Raw genomic sequence first — 22,299 nt, forward strand, 5'->3', positions numbered from 1 at the left:
GTAACAACTATAATTCCCATTTATGAAAAATAGAATCTCAAATGCCAAAGATTTAAAGTTTCATTAGAAAAATAAGCCTAAGCTTTCATTCCCTCACCCCCCAAGTACTTACCCCTAGGTGCTCAAGCCCAGCGCCTGGTGACCGGGCATCTCTACTGGTGCCTCAGCTGCTTTTACTTTGCTTTAGAATATGAAACTGCTCTGAAGGTCCATATAAGTTCCAGCTAACAGCCACACTTGGATTTCTGTCCTGCTTTGTGCCTTAAGAGCAGAAGTCACCCGAGCTACAGGACCAAGATCATGAGAAAGAGCTTCCATGCTGTGTCCCACCTCCTACTTATCCTGCCTGGCAGCTCCACCTCACCTCTCAGATTCGGACCTGGAAGGAGGGGATTTTGTTCAAAGTCTCTTACTTTCTTCAGTACTCAAATTATATTTGAATTTATTTAAAATGTTTTTTAAAAGAAAGAAAATGCAGTATGCACTTCTTTTACTGTTTCAACAAGGAAATGCTGAACCACCACAGATAGGTTCCGAGTCCCCCACTTGCTGTGGTTGCAAAGGAAGGATGTGCCATGGACTCCCTTCAGTCCAGCCTGATACCAGACCGCATCTTCCCACTGTCCACCCACTTCCAGAAAGCAGAACCCTCTGTAACTGTTTGAAATCAGAGTGAATTCAGTCTCTGAAAGCGAAGCTATCTGTGTTGTTCGTCCTGCTCAATTACATGCATTCATGGAGACTGCTCACCCCGAACAAAATGGCGCAGGTAGGACACCGGTGAGGAAGTCCGCATGTGGCTTGTGGCAGGCAGAGCAGCCAGAACAAAGGCGAGAGGGACTGAGTCCTGAAAGTAAGTCTCCCACCCAAAGGCTAGAGGGCAGGAATAGGACTGACATCTCTAAAAATTACCGAGGGGGAAAGCCACCTCTGTGTGCTCCTCCTCGACCTCCCCGAAAGCCGCCCCTTTCTCCTCGGAAGTTGGATCGATTTCTTTCTCGACCACGGCCAGCCGAAGTTCCCCCTCTTCCTCCTCCTCTGGGAGCACCACCACCCCGATCAGACTTAGATTTGGGAGGAGGTGACTTTGGTCGAAGTCTCTCAATCTCCTCTGTACAGCCAGTCAAGTAGGAATTAGGGGCGCTGAAATAGGATGCGTATGTCTCTGCATTGTAGTTGCTATTTGTCAGTGTTGGTCCAACTGTGAGCCAGCCTGAAAAGGAGGAAGACAGATAACCCATGAATCTGCACTCCCTTGCTAACCCTTCAGGGGTGGGCTAAAGGCCCTGTGCATCCTTAAGATAGCCCTTCACTCGCCCCACAACAGTGGCCTCCCTTACGGAACAAACAGCACTTAATCACGGTCACGTTTTAAGGACTTCACACCTGTCAATCCTGTTTCTTCTGCAACATGCCTTTTGTAATACATCCTCCTCATTGTTCCCCATCCATGTGAGAGAGCACTTATATACTATACTGAGTCTGGAATCAGTGAAAATTTAATAAATTACATATAACTTTGCTCTTCATGCCAACAGGACCATTTTTTTTTTTTTGTGATTAAAATCTCAGAAGCAATTTTTGCTCTACTCTTCACATCCACAGAATATTTCCAGTGGATAGGTCCTAGAAATCCAAGAGGATAAATAAATGGCCAAGGCTGTGAAGAAATGTTTAACATCAAAAATCATCAAGAAAATGCAAATCAAAACCACAACAAAACATCATCTCACCCCAGTTAGAGTGTCTGTTGTCCAAAAGCCAAGAAATGACAAATGCGGGTGAGGATGTAGACTAAGGGCCCACACACTGTTGGTGGGAAGGTAAGTTAGAACAGTCACTATGGAAACAGGGCGGGGTTCCTCCTAGACTAGAAACACTCCACAGGAGAGACCCAAGGGCACTGAATCAGGAAGTCGAGTGACCTGCCCAGGCGTGCTTGCTGCAGCACTGTTCACCACAGCCGTGTGGCAGGTCCAACACAGCAGCAATGTGGGTGCAGCTCAGACACCAATGAGCCAGATGAGCACTGCACAATCTTATCTATAGGAGGAGTCCGGGAACAGAATGGCCCTTATGTGTGGCCTGGGAGAGGCATGGGCTGGGCAGAGGGGCCCAACAGGTACAGAGTAGAGTGAGGAGGAGCAGCTCTAGTGTCCTACAAGGCGCAGCAAAGTAGCTGACAACCGAATACTTAAAAACAGCAAGTAGAGATTTTCCATGTTTCCAACACAAACAAGTAATATACACCTGAGGTGAAAGATCTGCAATTACCCTGATCTGATCAGTACACTGTACACACACACATACTAAAATGTCACTGTACCCTGTAGATGTGCATAATTATTATGTGACAATTAAAAATATATCAAAAAAGGGCTGGGGACGTGGCTCAAGCGGTAGCGCACGCGCCTGGCATGCATGCGGCCCGGGTTCGATCCTCAGCACCACGTACAAATAAAGATGTTATATCCGCCAAAAACTAAAAAATAAATATTTAAAAAATTCTCTCTCTCTCTAAAAAAATATATATATATATAAAATAACTGAAGAAGATTTTTAGGGGGTGAAACCACTGCACCCGGCACTGAATGGTAGAGAAAATGTTGCTGATTATATAACAAGTGTCCCGCACCAGTGGGGAGCCCTGAAGAAGGGAGGTGAGGCACCTGCAGAGCAGGGATGAGACGGGAAATCTCTGCACCTCCCTCTAAGTTGGCTGCAAAACTAAAACTGCACATATCTGAAGTACACCAAAAGGAATCAAACACGTAAAAACTTCATCTTACTACCTTACTCTCTTTTTTAAAATACATATCCCAAGGAATCACACAGTCCTTTTTTTTACTGAGGTCCTACCTGGTCGAATTGTACTATCTCTTCCAAACAGATGAAGACGTCTTCTACCAAGACAAAAATGTTCAATTATATGAAAAATTTCCACAGGTTTTTCTATGTTTCCAATCTCAGGTTCTTCTGTAATAATCAAGTCAATGTCGACATTAGCATGAATGAAGTCCCCGTCTGTGCTTCGCTTCACGGTTCCTTTGATCCCCATGAGGCAGTGTTCCTGCACAGCGAGAGCACAATAGTACACTTTCTACCAAGTCGTATCTCACAGCATTCCTCAATTCCAGAACAATCTTCGTTTCTGAGTCTTTGGGATACACTTGTGGGTGTCTGTCGGGTGACAGGAAACACAGAGTGTCTTCTACACCATCCCTCATAACACTTAACCCCCAGAACTGGTCACGGCTGAAGAGCCCAGGAAAGGGACATTTCCACCAGACTCACTGAACAGTAGATACTGATTTGGAAATGCTTGAGAGAAAAATATGAGAGTAAAGAAAACAAAACAGTAGAAGCCATACCTTTGTTCTCTGGAAAACAGCCTTGGGGTCTAAAGTCTTTGTCTTCCCAGGATTGTTTTTGTTGGTTTTAATCCAACAAATATCTTCACATCTTCTGTAACCCCACTTGCGTAAACACTAGAAATATAAGAATTAAAGACAGAAACCCTGAACTTAAATAAACGATACTCAAAATGAGCAACCAACACTAAAGAGCTCACTAAGTTCCAGAGGTCATGGTAATTGCCTTAGTGCAGGCAGAAGAAAGAAATGCCAGTCTCAAAGCACCAGTCTCAAAACCAGAGCCATAATAGAGTTGTACTAATGCAAAACACACTATTAAACTGCCCCAAAGGTTTAGTCAGAGTGAGCATGCCCAGTCAGAAAATCTGACACCTGAAATGCTTCCAAACTCAAAACTTTCTGAGTACCAACAGCTCAAATGGTTTCAGATTTCACAGCATCTGGATTTTGATTTTGGGATAAAGGATGCTCAACCTGCTAAGTCTGCAAATAGTCCAAAATTTCAAAACCTCAAAAATCAGAAACACTCTAACCCCAAGCATTCTAGATATAGTACCTGTATTACCTTTCATTGCCAGCAATAGGTGTTTTAACTAAAAGGAAAGAGAGACCCTACATAATCACAAAATAATCCAAAAGATAATTTGGTTTCTGCCACCTTCATTTTTACGTAATCACAAAATAATTCAAAAGAGAATTTGATTTCTGCCACCTCCATTTTCTATCTCCTGACAAATGCAAACACTGTTAAAACTTTTCAAACTGATTCAAACTGTTAACTTCTGTCAAATGAGAATCTAATAAAACCTCATTTCTATATACAAAAAGTTCAGACTAAAGCTGCTGTGCATCTGTCTTCATGCAATTCAGAAACTAGAGGTATGAAGCTCAGTCCCATGAGCATGCAGCAACAGTGGGGAATCCATGACAAGTTGCGGGCTGGAACTGAAACATGCACAGGGCACAGTTGCCACAGAGTCAAGAGGGGGACAATGGACCAAGCAACATAGCGCTGCTGGTGCTGTGATCTAGTACAAAGATGCAGCAAAACACAAAACATGTGCTTCCTGGAATGTTCTAAAGTGAGGAAGACCTCAAACTGAGATTTCTTAAATCTTTAAAATCTCAAAAGATCAAGGTCAATATAAGAGTCCCTCTTATCCACAGGGAGATGTTCTAAGACCCCTGGTGGGTGCCTGAGACCAGAGAGTACCGAACCCTACTAATTTTAAATCAGGCATAGTAAGAGATTAACTTTTTTTTTTTTTTTTTTTTTTGGTGGGGGCGGGGGGTTACCAGGGATTGAACTCAGGGGCACTCAACCACTGATCCACATCCCTATTTTGAATTTTATTTAGAGACAAGGTCTCACTAAGTTGCTTAGTGCCTCACTTTGGCAGAGGCTGGCTTAGAACTCATGATCTTCCTGCCTTAGCCTCCCAAGCTACAAAAACAATAACTATTAAGAGAAAAATTACAACAATATATGTAAATAAAAAGGTATGTGATGTAGTCTGTCTTTCCCCTTCAGGTTGCACACAAATCACCCTGACAACCCAGATGGTCACTAAGAGAGGAACAAGCAGGTGGCATGCATAACTCATGCATAATTGAAAACTTAAAAATTCTGGAATTTTCTAACTAATGTTTGCTGACCATAGAAACCAAAACTACAGGGGTGAGGGTTGGGGTTATTTGTTTCTGTTGCAAATATTTGGTTTTTGCTGGGCACAGTGGTGCACATCTATGATCCCAGCAACTTGTGAGGCTGAAGCAGGAAGATGCAAGTTCGAGATCAGCCTCAGCAAGGCAAGACCCTATCTCAAAATAAAAAAGGCTGGGGATGTGGCTCAGTGGTAGAGTACCTCTGGGTTGAATCCCCAGTACTGACAAAAATTTGTTTTGCACTGGATGTTCATAATACCACCACGGCCTAAATCCCAAACGACCTGATCCACTAATTTACCGAAAGTTATTGTATTGTAATCATTTTGGCCAAACTGGGCTTTCACCAATGAGATGCTCTGCTCCATAAATGAAAAAGACAAACCCTTCTAGTCATTTTTCAACTTAATTTGGGGCTGGGGATATGGCTCAGTGGTAGAGCACTTGCCTAGCATGCAGAGACCCTGAGATAAATCTCCAAAACTGGAGGGAAATTTTTAAAAAAATAAAATAAAAACACATCAACTGAATTTGAGGGTAAGGAGGAAAGACCAAAGTCAGACATTAGAACCAGAAAAGGTAAATACCACTAGGCCTATAAAAGCAAACAGTGTTCCTTTCTCTCTACTTTCTTGTTTTTCCACAGTCCCTTGGGGAACTACTGCTAAATAAATGCACAGACCCAGCTGGAATACAATCATGGTCTAGCCTTGGAACCAGCAAATGATGGAAGCAGCAATGCTGCCCACCAGCCTCAGCTCACTACTTCTAAAAAAGAACAGAGTGACCACAGAGCTTCAGTGTGGGAGCACAGATTTATCTCAGTATACTCTTACTTGTAATCTCACATAATCATGCTTAAACTCTTCAGCCACCTCCCCAAATCAGCATGGCTGAATGAGACCGTCTGCTGCGTGACAGAAAGCGTGTCCTCAGAGTGGGAAGTCTAATCCCATAACATGTGTCTAGACCCAAGACCCACAAGACCAAGTGCCTTTGTGCTGGGGAGCAGTTGAGCTGATTCCTGATCCCAGCTGCAATGCTCATGCTACTCTTCTTGAACAGTTCATTACTGTGTTTCTTTTGGCACAGAGAAGCTCTGATATAACTGAAAATACATTAAAAGTGCTATAATTACTTTCTCACTCTTATTCAAATTGTTTCAAATGCAGTTACTATTCCAGTTTGACTGTCATTTGCAATTCAGGAGTCCATGCTATTCAGAGCGACACTTTTTAGCTAATTATAAGGAACCATAAATGACACCAAGCTCATTTTTGTACTATAGTTTGGAGCTTCAGATCTCTAAAATATTGTGTTCTTACAGCTGTGACAAACATTTTTGAAAGAGCTGCATTCTCCCCAGTAAGCCTTAGCTGAGTCAGGGGTATTGTTTTTTTCTTTAGCATATTTAAAACTATTCAAGAAACAAAGAACAAAACAACATTAATCTTCAAATGTAATACACAGTATATTTAAAAAAATTTTTTTTAGTTGTAGATACACAAAACTTTTGTTTATTTTTATGTAGTGCTGAGGATTAAACCCAGTGCATCACACGTGCTAGACAAGCACTCTACCACTGAGCTACAACCCCACCCCTAATATATTGTTTTATATTTTATAAAAACAGCATCTCACCACTCTTCCAAGGTCCAATCCCTCCCCAGAACCACACCAGAGAAATATAAATGACCGGGGTGCTGCAATCTCATCAATTTCTAACTTCATGATCTGTAAGAAACCAAACATATGTGAAATATTATACACAAAATATGTACAAATATTTTGTTTCCTATTCATCCCACATTGAAACTAATGACCATCAATTGTTCCTGTACCAGAATACTCAGTAGACATGTTCTTTAAATGTACACATTAGGAAATAAAATTGATGGAAAATCAATTTTATCCTAAAAAAAAAAAAAAAATCACTTGTTCTCCTGTTTTTTGTTCGTTTATATACAAGCAACACACACCCATATGTCAACACGCGCACGTGCAAGCACACGCACACACATATATATACATAATACACACACACACACTTATTTTTATATGGAAAGAATAAACAGGAAATTGCATTTTCAGAATTATGGTATATGACAGAAGTTGAGAGGTACATAAGTAACATTATACTAGAAAAAAGAAAATGAAATGGAATGAGGTTAAATGAGCCCAGAGTTAGGGGCAAAATTAAAATGAAATGTAATAACAAATGTCTGGAATGTACTATGATTTTGGTATCCATAAGAGTACTTCTCCCTGCAATCCCAGTGGCTCGGGAGGCTGAGACAGGAGAACTGCAAGTTCAAAGCCAACCTCAGCTAAAGCGGGCACTAAGCAACTCAGTGAGACTCCATCTCTAATAAAATAGAAAATAAGGCTGGGGGTGTGGCTTAGTGGTCAAGTGTCCCCGAGTTCAATCCCTAGTACCAACTTAAAAAAAAAAAAGAAGAAGAAGAAGAAGAATATTTCTCAATAAATCAATATGCAGTGTTTTCTTATGATTACTTTAAGTCTAAAATGCTCTCCCCATTCCATTATTGTTTACCTTGAATGTGCTGTGCCACAGTACATTTAAAAAAAAAAAAAGTCCTTCAATAATTAAATCTCTACATTGTGAGCAGTGACTATGCAAGCAATAAATTTATATGACATTCTTTTCCTTTTGGTTTTTTCTAAAGTTAAGAAATTTCTGAGACCATGGTTCATGCAAGAATTTATCAGTTTCATTTATTAAGAAAATCTTAACTTCTACCTCAATCAAATCAATGTTAGTTAAAACCATTCCATCTCTTAAATCAAAGACATTTTTTTACAGTAATAATGAAAATAGCACATGTATAGACCAATTTTTTACACTTTTTACATTGATTTTTTTAAGTCTTGAAATCTCTCCTCATCCAATATGCTCATGATACAATAACCTTTTATCAAATATAAGAATATGAATAAATACACATAGTACATATACACATATATTCCTACATATCTTTAAGTGATATAGCTATAGATAGGTGAAAACATATCTAGAGAAAAACAGTTAGTAAATTAATTATTCTCTAAAGCTACCTGTGGGTATCTTAAATAAGTGCTTAGTCCCCAGTTAAAACCCACCGACCACTACTGGCTGTCTAACATGAAAATGAGTACTTGTGAAAAGCAACAATTTTCTCATTCACATTCTGCCTTCTACAGTAACCCCTGGCACTTTCTTCAGAATCATGCCACATAAAAATTAAGAGCTTAGCAATCTGGGGGCCAGGCAGAACTCTTCAATACACCAGCCAGAGCTGAAATTCAGTGAAATTAAACTCCAATCAAGACTTTGCATACACAATAGCTGAGTCTGTTATGTGTAACTGAAGCTCTGTGCCTTTAAAACCAAACCTCACAGACTGGCCAGAGAATACAGAGTTCAACCCAGTGTGAATCCTAAATGTGATAAAACTCAACGCTTAGATTTTCTTTTCTTTTGACTAAACTGACAAAGGTGTTTTCTTATTACTACTCAGTTTTGATGAGAACATGATGAACTCGAGATGGTTAAACACCTCTAGGAATGTGAATGTGTAAAACCAACATGGAAAACTTCTCAGTTACTAAATCTTTCTGTCTGGGTAATACTACATTCTATACACTTTTCTGATTTTTCAACAATGAGCACAAATTAAAAAACATTTTTAAAGTGGTTAAGAGCCACCAAAATGTAAATAAAAGTGCTAAGTGTATTAAAGCTAAGAGGAAAAACTTCAAGGAGGAAGAACGTGTTATTTAGAACAACAACAACCATTAAATGAGAAAAAATACACAAAAACCCAAGCACCTTTCTACAAGGCACCAGGCTATGACTGCAGCCCTTCCTGACCCTGAACCTTCTGCACAAGACTTTTCTAACTCTTCTAACTCTTCTTGAAATCTGCTGTTGCTTGGTTCCTAGGGCATTCCCTTTCTCCTGGTTCTCCTCACTTATCTCTTTTTTATATTTCTTTTATATATGCCCCTTAAATATAAGTGTTTCCCTAGATTTCACTGTTAGTCCACTTTTATCTTATCTGTAACATTATCCTAGAATAAACTCATCTGTTTACATGAGATTAATGTGCTTATCCTCCAACATATGTCTTCTGAAAACAGATTAATCTGTTCTTTAAGTTTCATACTCTTCCATTTGAATGTCCCACATACACCTGAAGTCAACATTTTCAACATTATCAAGTCCATCTAATTCTGCTCCTATTCTTAAATTCACTTACCCCCTCATCCCACAAACTTAACCAAATGTATCTCCTGAACTTTACTAAATGTATCACCTTTCTATTATCACCCTAATTTAAGGTCTCATCATCTCAGGACTAGGTTACTCCAAGAGACTTCTAACTGTCCTCCCCATTACTTCCTTGCCTCTAGCTCAACCTCTACACACTAATCCAATGTTCTTTCTTAAACTGGTTAAAACCTTCAAATACTTTGTAATGTTTTCAGAATGAAAGTCAAGCTCCTAGAACAGATCAATCTGTGTCCAACAGGAGTAACACACAGGAAGACCTGCTCCACCCCACAAGGCAGTCGATGGCCTCCATTCCTCTTGTTCTTGCAGTTCCTTCTGTCGAAGCCTGTCCAATATCTTCCTTGCCTGGCTAACTCAACTGTTCTGCTGTCATCTTCTCAGAGTTCACATGCCCCACATTGCTAGGCTGGGCCTTATTCTCAGGTCATCTCATGCAGTCCTCCATTACTGAGCCAATGAAACTGCAAGGCATTCACTGGTTTTGAGCAACATTCACCCTGTTAAACTTTAAGGCAGAATACCAAGTCCTGTTCATCTCTGTCTCCAAGCATTACCTACTAGCATCGTTCTTGGTGTGTGGGGCTTTCATTACTGGTTGTAAAATAAGACACTTGTGTAACTAATTCAGGTTAACAGCTTATTTAACTTCTTTTACCACCTGTAGAGTGAGCTAGCAATCATTCTACACTCTTTTATGCTTTCCTAGCTATGTATCCAAGTACCCTAAAACCAAGAATGAGTCTTCTACACTCACTAATTGCCCAATTTCTGCCTCAAAAAGAAGAATCAAATTAAAGATATGTACTACCTGTCAGTGCACCTTGGACACTCCTTCATAATACATACTTTAAACCTGTATTTATAATCTCTACAAAAGTAGAGATGGCACATGTGGTCTTACTTTCTATCACATAAATGTGTATTCATTTCAAAAACAGAAAACCTAGCAAAACATGAACACTGTCACATACATCGTCCCATGTCCAGCATCTCTCACTGGCGGTGATGCCGGTCTCTCTGTAATACTCTTCCAAAGGTGGCTCCAGAAGAATCACATCAAACTTGGGTGTCAGTTCTCTGATGTCAAAGGCTTCTATATCTGCTTGTAAATACCTGTGTGATTAAGGCAGAAACAAACAAGTAAAAGATTTGCAAATACTTTATAGATGGTAATAAAATTTCTTAAATATTAATAAATGTTTCTTTGTTTCTTATTAATTAATCATAAGATAATTATTCAAAGTCTTTTTTATAGCACATTTTCTTTCTTCAGCACAGAGATTAAACCATCTACCAGAAAGTCTTCCTAGGACAGACACAATCACTACGAAGCAAAAATAAATACTCCCCATGGATATCTGGACTCTTACATTGACAATGTATATTGGGATGTGCATCTCTGACCCCCTTTCTATTATCATCTGACTTTCCTAAGGAATTTGTTTTTTTAATGTTGATGGACCTTTATTTTTTCATTTATTTATATGTTGTGCTGAGAATTAAACCCAGGGCCTCACACGTTCTAGGCAAGTGCTCTACCACTGAACCACAACTCCAGCCTCTCACTGTTGTTGGGTTTTTTTCTTCAGTGCTTCAGCTAATTTAAGCTTTTTTTTTTTTTTTTTTTTTTTTTTTTTTTTGGCTGGCCTGGGGTTTGAACCCAGAGCCTTGTGCATGCTAGGCAAGAACTCCTACCAATTCAGCTATATCCTCACCTCTTGCTTCAGCTAATTTAGAAAAACTATTCCTCAGTCCCTTTAAAAAATGGCTTCCAAATATGAATGTGATTTTCTTTTGTTAGTTTATTTATAATAAATCTTTTCACATTACCTAACATGATTATTATTAGCCTTTCCTGAAAAGTGATTTTCACACAGTATGAAAGTATTTTAAACCTAATATGCTTTAAATCGAATGGATATTAAGAGTATAAGGCCTGCCTACACCAAGACTTATCTTGGTTCTTCTAATGACTAACAGAATATATTTTATTAAATTGTTTAACAGAAAACATTCAAAGTTAGCTAAATATGAAACAAATATTCTCCAATTTCAAAGACATTACACACATTTTGGAGGAAAATGTCACGTGGCTCAAAGGTTAAAATGAATGGTCACATTACAAGTCATTAAGGGGATGGGGATGTGGCTCAGCTCTGTGGTATAGCTAGGCAAGGTCCTGGGTTTAATCCCTAGCACCAAAGAAGGAAAGTGGGGGGACCTCAGGAAGGAAAGTTATTATTAATTTGTTTTCTTCAAGTTATCCTTGTTTTCTTCACCTAAATTTTCTAAATTTTCTTTAATAAACAAATTACTTCATAAGAAAAAACATCATTTAAAAGCAGTTTAAGCAAATCATCAAGCATACAATAAACCTGAATTATCTTCTAAAAAGAAAAAAAAATACTCAGAGGTAAAAGCCAATTTTTTGGAAAGCTGAAAAGTAATTTAGAGGAGAATGTGTGCCCACAGTTTCAAACTAAAACATTAAGAAGAAACACAGCAAGTTAATCTTAATAGGTACTTTGCACCCCCTCCCCACTAGTTTTTTTTTTTTTTTTATGTTCAAAACATTTATGAAACCACTTGAGATTGACTTACATAACTACAACAAATAAAGTATTTAATGATAAATTGTGGGATACAATGTACTTCCCTCTTGAAAAAAGTCTTATTTACAACTTTAAGAACCAAGGTATTTTTTAATTAAATGCAGATTTTAGAAATACATTTATTATGTAGTGTTACTATCATAAAAATGGCTTTTCCAAGAATCGCTAAGTATCCAGGGAAATTAAGAGGTGAACTTTAATATTTTCAATCATATTCAGAAAATATAATGTGTTTACCTGCTTGAGTCTTTGCCAGTCTGAGCTTTTCAGCTTTGGTGATTAATTTCTTAGTGCCTCTTTTATTTTCCTGAGGCTGATTAAGTCTGGACTGTCTATCTACCAAAATCTTCTGCCGATACCTCTGTTTGCAATCACCAAAAAAGACCTGAGTTTCCAGCAGTGCTTTTTTTAATTTCAGTATATGCATTCGTTACTGCTTGAGCATCCTCAGGAGTTTTAAATCTGATATGGCATTCTGTATCTCCTTCTAGCAACTCAACATAAAAAACTTCCGAGATTGTGGCCAAAGTGTCCTGTACAACATTATTCATGACTTAAAATACACGTAATAATTGTTCAAGTTTTTATAACATTCACAAAAAAACTTTATCAAATCTACAAACATCTGGAGTTCTTGAGTAGCTGTACTGCAACAGAGCTCACGAGCTCTTCGTTTTTGAAAAAAATATCTAAATAACCTCCCTCCCTGCCAGTTTTAACTTTATTATTCAACCTGAAAGTATCAAGCTGTTAAATTTTATCTGAGTAGAATGAACCCTGAAGCCTCTTCTGAAGCAATGTAGGTCTCTGCTGCTGATGGGGCACACCTGTGTTCCAATCCACACGAGGTGGGACCCACAAACACGAGGGTGCAGTCCACCTTGGCTCTTTGATGACAGCACGGGGGCGCAGGGAGCTCAGCAGGCTTGCCCTGCCTCCTGGAGCCCCCAAATGTCATCTTTTTCTCATTTCATTTCATAGGCAGGCTCAGAAAACCAGAGCCTGAAGGCCTCAGGAGGACACTTATAAAACTGACATGAAAAAAAGGAAGGTTAGAGAATAAACCACGTGACACTTACGCCTGAGCTGGGAAGGAGGGGTGATGGTATAAAAGCACTTACATAGGAGGAGTGTTAGACTTTGCTATTAACTCGTCCTTGAGCCTGATGAGCTCCCTCAGTTTAGGGTATTCTTCAAATCTGTCAGCTAAACCTGGGGAGAAAAAACAGTAAACCAAATTTCATTTCAACTGAACTCAAAGGCTGAGTGCTCTGGGGCAGAACACCACCTGCACCGCACCACTAACTCTCACACGTTGCTTTTCTAGGCCACCCCCTAAAGAAGTATATTCATAACAATATGAATTATGTCAATTTCTTAGTTTAAACACCAAAAGGTTTTGTTATCAAGAGTAAACGTGAAAACTTTCGTAAAAGCTTCCTCAGTTGATTGCATACATCACATTCCAAAGAAAACAAGTGTGAAAATCTTATCACCATCAGCTTTCCACAGTCAGCTCTCAAGCCTCTATAAAACAGAAGGCACAACCTAAAACCACCCTAACTGTGACCTCTTCTGTGGCCTGAGGAACACGCGTGGTACCCTGCTTGCAACCTGGGAGTGAGGTGGGCCCTTCAGATGCTGCACAAATCAGATATACTTTCCAAGTACTCTCTTCTCAACTTCTTTCATCATGTCATCTTTGAAATGTTCAGGGCTCTTTTTTCCCATCATACAAGGAGTTTCACTCTCGGATTTTGAAATCCAACTTCTACTTGATTCAAAATACATTCATACAACTTTTTCTCAACCTACAAGTTTTCCTTGCCTTGGATAATTGTGCAAATGTCTTAAGAAAGGTTTATATCCAAATATGGGTATAACGTTTATCATAACTGGAGCTGTGATATAGTTCAGTGGCAGAGCACATGCCTAGCACATACAAGGCCCTGGGTTCAACTCCCAGCAACACACACACACACAAAGAAGAAAAAAAAATACATCTCTTTATACTATATCAAAATTTTGCTTATAAAAAAATTAATTAGTTTTCACTTTAGAAATAAATATTTATTTTATGACAAAAAATAAATTGGATTACACCAAAATTAAAACTTCTGTGTCACAAAAGATACTATCAAGAAAATGACAAGACAACTAATAGAATGGGAGAAAAAAAATATATATATATATATTTTTTTTCTTTCTTTTTTGTGGCCTTTGGCAATGAGTTCTCCCCCAAATTCAAGGAAATAACACCAATCTATCCAAACTTACACATTTACCCTGGATGCCAAAGAGTTTATACTCCCATCTGAACATGGAGGTGTTCATGGCTACTAAACTCTAAATTTTGCCAAATACATGGATGAAAAATGTTATAGCCTTGTTTTTGTTTGCCTCTTGATGACTAATGATGTTAAACATTTTTTGATGTTCATTAGCCATTTTCACTTTATCCATTCACATTTTGTTCAAACTTTTAAACTTTATTTTGCTTTATAAAATTTTTATCTTCTTATTTTGATACACTTTATGTTTGCAGTCTTCATTTTTGGTACTGGGGATTGAACCCAGGGATGCTTAACAACTGAGCCACATCTCCAGCCCTTTTTATTTATTTTTTTTATTTTGAGGTAGGATCTCAATAAAATTGCCTAGTGCCTCACCAAGTTGCTGAGGCTGGCTTTGAACGCGCGTGATCCTCCTGCCTCAGCCTCCTGAGCTACTGGAATCACAGGTGTGTGCCACTTCTCCCAGTTTCAGTTTTTAGTAGAATATTAAATTTGTGTTTATTCTCTTAATAACTACTGCTTTTCTTAAAGAATGCTTTCATTTCTTCAACAAAGTAAATATATTCTAATAATTTCACATTGTAGTATTTTTAGCCCTCTGATTTATTTGCATTTGTTAATATTGTAGGGAGCTAAATTGGTATTTACTCCCCAAATGTTACCAACTATCTTAAATCATTTTTTTAAACTTGAGAAAATAAATTTTTTATAGCAGTAAAACAAATTTTGGATTAAAGATTTACTGAGAAATGTCCAAACAGATATTTCTCCAAAGAAGATATTGAAATAGTAAATATGCCTATGAAAAGATACTAAACATTATCAGTCACTAGGAAAATGCAGATCAAAACCACAAGGGCATACCACTCACACCCACTAAGACAGCTGTGATCAGAATCTCAGACAAGTGTCCAGACATGAAGAGCCTGAGACCTTCCCACGCTGACGGTGGGAATGTAAAATGCTGGAGCCATCATGAAAAACACTGGAGTGGGTCCTCAAGAAGTGAAATACAGAATCACCACATTTTAAAAAATGAAAATAAAAAAGTCAAAAATTTTTGTTGAAAAAAGAAAAAGAATTATAAGATCCAGCAATTCTATTCCTTGGTACATATCAAAGAAAAGCAAAAACATACATCCACATAAAAACTTTTATATAACTATTCATAACAGTATTCGGCCTAATAGACCAAAGTACAAAACGAAACGAATGGATAAACAAAATTTGGTGTGTGTACACACACACACACACACACACACACTTACTCACACACAAAGGGAATATTATTTGGTACTAAAAACAAATGATGGACTGATATACGCTAGGACATTAATGGCCCTTGGAAATATGTTAAGTAAAAGAAGTCAGTAACAAGAGACTACCTACTATATGATCCCAATTATATGAAAGGTCCTGAAAAGGCAAATTTATACAGAAAGAAAGTAAATTAATGGTCATGTAAGCCTGGGGGTAGATGAGAGGAAGTGTGGGCTGTCTACTAAGGTACAGTACAGGGCTTCCTTCCTCAGGAAAGATGAAGATGTTGTGAATTAGACTGATGATAGTGGACAACTTGCTATGGACATACCAAACACTGAATTATACCCCTGAAGTGTGGGTAAACTATATTGTATAGAAATTATACCCAAAAAGTAATCTTGCTGATGAAAAAAAAAGGTGTACTGAAAGCACTCAGAACAGAAAAAGGAAGTCAAGCTGAAAAAAATGATTTTTTTTTTTTTTTTTTTTTACAAATCATTTACAAAACTGAAAAACACATGCATATAATCTAGCAATAGCATAATCCAAATAAATCTGACATACCTACATCCCTGATGAAATTCTGAGGTCTATGTCCAGTGTCTACAAAGTGCTGGCAGTAATCATTATGGGGATTTAAGCTCTGTGTTCCCTAAAGAGAAAGTGAAAGTCAACAGCATGCACTCTGATTTGGATACAACAACTTCATACTGTGTCTTTTCTTAGAAAGCCAAACAAAATATGATTTTAAAGTTGTATATTTGATAATACCACTAAAATGACAGCATGACTTTTCATCAACTACTGGTGTGAATATACCATTGTCTCATCTGAAATAGCCAAATATAAGAATATTTCATAAATAATTTAAATATTATTTTATATAATATTTTATAATAATGATTATAAAATATTTTATAATAATGATCCCTCAATAACTGAAAAAATCCTGAAGAAAAATAGGTACTTAAAATCCTTTAGAAAAATAAGTACTTAAATCCTTTCCAGCATGGCTAGACATGCACATGCCTGTGAACCCAGCAATTTAAGGATACCAAATTCAAGGACTTAAGGAGACCATGTCTCAGAACAAAAAACAAAAAGGGTTGTGGGGTCAGCCCAGTGGTAAACAGCCCCAGAGTTTGATCCCAGTATGATTTAAAAAAAAAAAAAAAAAAAAAAAAAGGTGGGGGGGAATCTTTGAGGCACAGAGCTTAAATGTGAAAGTTACAAGATTTGTAAATTACTTGTTTTATTTACCTTAAGAAAGGTACTAGAATCTTTATAAATCTCTTCTTCATATGGCAAATTTTCTTCTTCCTGTTGCATTTCTAGTTCATCCTTGAAAAATGAAGATTAAAGAAACATATATACATAGGCTACTTTTTCAATTATCATAATATTTCATATTGGCATTAAAGTGAAACATTTAAGTCTTTGCTTTTTCATCACTAGATCTAACTAATAAATAAGTTTGAGAGATGGTGGATGTGGTAATTATCTTGACCTAACCTTTTTACAAGACACAATTAAAAATAAAGGAAAAAATCTTTTAAAAATAACTAGTTGATTATTTTTATAATAAGACAAAATTTCCTTATCATTATCATGAATAATAATTACCTATAACTACTAGTGTTTGGTTGACTGAATTGTCTAGAATTATTTATCTCTATAATTTACTGTAATGTTAGCATTTAGCTTGAATCATGAAATTTTGTTTTTATTAGATTGAACCATATGAAACTGCACATTTTATAGGTCAAAAATGTTAGAATATCAGAAATTGACATCACTCAACCTAATATAATCACAAATATTTAAGTTACATATAAGCACATATCAAAGTATAAAACAAAAGACCATATTCATGAGATCAGGAATTATATCATCATAGAGATTTACTGAAATTATGATTATTTTGAAAAGAAAAAAAAAGAATGTAGGCTTTTCTTCCATAATATTTTCTTTTTAACTAAATAATGCAATTACAAGTATAGAAGTTGGGTTTTTCTTCGGTTGATTTCAGAAATGGTTCTAAACTGCTCTCTAGCCCATGAGTTCTCAGAATATTCTAATTATCCTACCTAGCCTACATTGTTACACAAAACGATGTAACTCAAAAAAGACTGCTGCAACTGGGCCCACGCCTATAATCCCAGTGGCTTGAGAGGCGGAGGCAGGAGGATAGTGGCTTCAAAGCCAGCCTCAGCAATTTATTCAGGCACTAAGCAACTCAGTAAGACCCTGCCTCTAATAAAATACAAAATAGGGCTGGGGGTGTTGCTCAGTGGTTGAGTGCCCCTGAGTTCAATCCCAAGTACCCGCCCCCCAAAGACTGCTACAGTCTCTTGGAATTCCAAACAACAAAAGTGCACACCAGAAGGTGCACATATCTCTTTCCTCTTATAACAAACATCACGGCCAGTGTGTGGTAAGCACAACCCTTACATTAAAATAAGGGAATGTTCATAAAGGTCATAATCTAACCGATGGTCTCTGCTACTGACAACTATTTTAAACACACCTTAGAACTCAGCTTTCTATCAAATTTGTTTTCTTGGATGTCAACTTATGATTATAAGAATTTATTTTTTCTAGACTATAAAAATCACCCCATTCTCCACTTGCCTTATATTCTTCTACTTTATCTTCATCTGTCTCTCCTTCATCCAGACACTTACGCTTTGCATTTGGAGCAGAGGTGTCATAGGAAGCCCTGAAAATTAAAACAAAGAATCACACACAAACACACAGAAGATGCACACATGTGTCTACTGGAAATATTAAATAGCTTGTACAGGCAAAACTTTCCTGGTGAAACAGTATCTCTTTACCCAGTTTATAAATCATCCAAGAAACTGATGCAATGACAATTCTGTACTTTATGAGAAAGGAACCAAATAAGAAAATAAACTCTTATAAACCAGAATACTTAAAAAATTCTGAAATGCTTTCTAAACTATCAGTGTATACATTTTGAGGGCCAAGTATATTTTTTATAAATGTATAAAAATTATAACTGAAAATATATTAGATATATAAGCCAATTCTAGTCTAACATTCCATATTCTAGCTACTTATAAATGGGCACTTAATATAGTCAAAAATAAATATCTTTTAAGTCATGAACTGACAATATAAACCAAAGTTTCTAAAGAACTTTATTTTGATATTTTTCATAACACATTCAGACCTAGGGTTGTTTATTAAAACAAAGATCCTAGTACAATAGTAACATGTTATTAGAAAAGATTATCTGGCTGACCTGCAAGTCTCCCTCGTTTCTGCAATTTCTCTCTGCTCATCTTTGCTGTTCAACACAGCACCAATGCTGTCAGCGCTCTCAGCTCCCAACTAAGGAATGGCAAAAAAACAAGTCAAATCACAATTCACTAGACAGTGCTTCCTGGCATTTGTAGCAGAATGTAATGTATCAAACATTTAAAAAACAAATGAGTGAAAAAAAACCACAACTCACACTTCAAAGAATTGGATTAGCTGACAAGACAAACTGGGAATACTCTATAACAAAACCATGTTAGTTAAGATTGACTCTGGCAGCTAGAAAAGTTTTTTATTAGGCTTTCAGTTATATTGGAAATTGAGGCACAACTTTAACCAACCTCCTGCTTTGAAAGTACATAAAAGTGTAGTAGGAATAGGAGGAGGAGGAGGAGTAACCAGAAAGAGGAGTTAATGTAGATTTTATATAAGATATTTTTTATGAATCAGTTCATATATTGTACCTATTTATTCTATTATCTAACAAAAATTCACCCAGTTTTATTTAGGCTTTTTGATTATAGGCACAATAGTGAATTTTACTAGTACCTTAAACACGGTTATGTTGATTTTGGTAGGCAACTGGAAAAACTGTGCAATTAAATGTGGCAACAAATGTAAACACAGGCTGGACAAGTCAAACAGGCCCAATTCACGTAAACTTAAAGCCAAACCAAGGAGCGAGAATGCCAGGTGTAGCCACTTACACATTTACGCACAAGAAGGGCATGAGAAAATCTGCACTAAATAGTCCCTTGACAGGAGGCTTATCAGAGCAGCAAGCTACTAGCCTTTAAACAGCCACCCACTCTCCTTCTAGTCCACCCACTTCACATGGTGCCCCTCAAGTTTCTCCAATGATAAATCTCTTCCAGGATGGGCATGATGGTGCACACCTGTAATCCCAGTGGCTTGGGAGGCTGAGACAGGAGGATCGTGAGTTCAAAACCAGCTTCAGCAAAAGCGAGGCACTAAGCAACTCAGCAAGACCCTGTCTCTAAATAAAGCACAAAATAGGGCTAGGGATGTGGCTCAGTGCTCAAGTGTCCCTAAGTTCAATCCCTGGTACCAAAATCATCAGCATCAGCATTATCATCTCTTCCAATCCTATCAACTGTTCATAAAATTTCAGCTCCTCCAATAAAATCTTCCTGGCTCCTTTTCTTTTTAGTCAGGAGACAGCACATCTACTTCCTATAATTGGAACACTTCCTCACAGTAGCTGCTCAATAAATATATAAATAAAGGAATGAGACTATCTATTGGGGTCTAAATGAGGATATAATGCTTTACAAGAGAAATGCCTTATATCAAAATTCTGCTTCTATTGTCTTATCACACTCAAACTTTTTTTAAATTGTAGAATGACTACACCAAGTCACTCATTTTCATGAATTTTCAAATAAGCATATTATTGCACTAATGGGGTTACTCCCAAGTATATTGCTGGTACTAAGAATATTACTGGAGTAATCTCTGATAATTTGTTATCTTTTATAGACATACACGTTCTCTGAAACAAAGGCATAAGTTAAAATAAAAGACAGGTGTAAACTGTTGCTTGTAGCATCGACAGTCACCACCATGGTCTAGGCCTATTTACTTACTACAACCATGTCTTCATTCCACAGACTACACTGACCTGGGTTCTACTCCTTTGGTTCATCAAAAACAAAGGTTTGTTAAAGGCTTACTTTGTGCAACCATCAATGCTAGAGTAGAAGTCAAATACTTCCCATGTATACTCTGCTTATCTGTGAGTGCACAGAACAGTGTGAGTACAGTATAAACAAGCAATATACAGTATAAGATTAAGTAATAAGGTCAAGAATGTCTGAAAGGAAGAGCCTAGACCAATAAAATCAGTACAGATTTCATCACTAAATTCTGAGCTGTGCCATGGAGGACAGACAGAATTCAAATTTTAAAAATCAAAACCTATACTGTATAAACCATGTTCTGGAGACTACTCCACCGTTTGTCTTTTTCACAGAGTGAATGAGGTGTCTGTCACTAACTGCATCAGGCATTCTAACTTACATGGAATAGTTCACATCCAACTGAAAACTGAGGGCAGCGAAGTGTACTAGGTGTAAAGCCTATGCTAAAACTGCAGCTCACAAACTTACTAGTTTTGTGGCCTTGGGCATATAAACTAATGTTTTTTAATTCTTTTTTTTCGAATCTTTATTTATTTTTATGTGGTGCTGAGAATCAAACCCAGTGCCTCACATGCACGAGGCAGGCACTCTACCACTGATCTACAGTCCCAGCCCCATAACTTAAATTTGTTAAATACATCTTTTTCACCTAAAAAATACTGGGAGCATTTTATTTGCAGGATCAGACAATGAGTGTTAAAAGCTTAGCAAATTATGACATACAGAAAGTAATCAATAAATGGCAGCCATTATTAAATTTTATACACTTTGTAAGCTCTTTGAGGGTGGGAGCTACTTACATTATTCACAGTTTATCTGCCAACACCCACTAGAGTCCCTTGTATCTACTGACTGTAAGGCAATCAACTAATAATTCTTCTGTAAATGTATTTTGAGTTAAATATGTTTGAATCACAATTAAAGTTAAAATACCTTTCTTCCTGGCAACAAGAGCCACTGAACATTTCTGAAAACATAATAAAAGAAGGTGGAACCAGGACAACTTAGACACCTGGATTTGTCCAAGCTCTTAATGCAAGAGAGACAAGGAACAGATGGGATTCAATTCCCACATTTTAACAGGATACCCAAATTTATTCATCAGATCATAAAGGAGAAGAGGTTTCAGGCTAACATTCACTAAAATTAGATTTAATGCTGAAAAAAACAAGCACAAAGCCCGTGTGCCTTTCCCCTTCCTGCCATGACCTGAGCGGCAGACCTGAAGTCCACTCTCCGATACCTGCAAGCATCGACTGATGCTCGAGGGCAGCGAAGACACGGGGTTAAGACAAACTGGGCTCAACTTCCTGGCGAGGCCAGAGCCACCGGCCCCCGGCCCCATCTGACCATGCAGTGGGTGGAGGCACGTCCGCCCGTCCCGGGGCTGGGTGGCCTCTGCGCGCCGCGGTTCTCACGTTCGCCGAAGGTGACGGACGCGGGCTGGCGGAATCCGCACGGCCCCTCCCGCGGTCGCTGGGTCCAAGCAGGTTCTGCAAATGCAGTCCACGCTGAGCTCGAGAGCTCGTGCTGGCCGCGAGGGCAAGGCACCGACCGCCGAAACCGTGGGAAGGGAGGGAGCCACCCGCCCGCCGTGGGCCGCCCGGCCCCGCGGCCCGGCCCCAGCCCCGGCCTCCGCGGACCTGCTGCGCGAGGAGCTGCCGCCGCAGCTTCTGTCGCTCCCGGATCTCCTGCAGGCGACTGTCCATGTCCCAGCGGTTCACAGCACCCGGCCCTCGTCTCCCGCGAAACCCAGGCCCCGCCCAGCAGGCCTCCCAGAACGCGGGACACGAGGTTCGCCGGGAGCTCCGCTCCGCCAGGCCCCGCCGTTCTCCACCCAGGACCGACTTC

At 38.4% G+C, this 22,299-nt stretch overlaps 1 protein-coding gene across 1 annotated transcript; it reads right to left on the minus strand.

Annotated features, from left to right (window-relative positions):
• Positions 1 to 413: 413 nt before the first annotated feature.
• On the minus strand, positions 414 to 22,284 carry Mettl14 (methyltransferase 14, N6-adenosine-methyltransferase non-catalytic subunit). Its single transcript, XM_076864533.2, has 11 exons — positions 22,092 to 22,284; positions 18,771 to 18,859; positions 18,134 to 18,221; positions 16,763 to 16,843; positions 16,067 to 16,154; positions 13,067 to 13,157; positions 10,305 to 10,446; positions 6,681 to 6,773; positions 3,372 to 3,488; positions 2,860 to 3,070; positions 414 to 1,213 (listed from the first exon to the last, which is right to left on the minus strand). The coding sequence occupies exons 1-11, from the start codon at positions 22,155 to 22,157 to the stop codon at positions 909 to 911; spliced, it is 1,371 nt and encodes a 456-aa protein (XP_076720648.1). The 5' UTR covers positions 22,158 to 22,284; the 3' UTR covers positions 414 to 908.
• Between the last annotated feature and the right edge of the window lie 15 nt (positions 22,285 to 22,299).

The sequence above is a fragment of the Callospermophilus lateralis genome, chromosome 8 (assembly GCF_048772815.1).
Source record: "Callospermophilus lateralis isolate mCalLat2 chromosome 8, mCalLat2.hap1, whole genome shotgun sequence".
NCBI classification, from domain to species: domain Eukaryota; kingdom Metazoa; phylum Chordata; class Mammalia; order Rodentia; family Sciuridae; genus Callospermophilus; species Callospermophilus lateralis.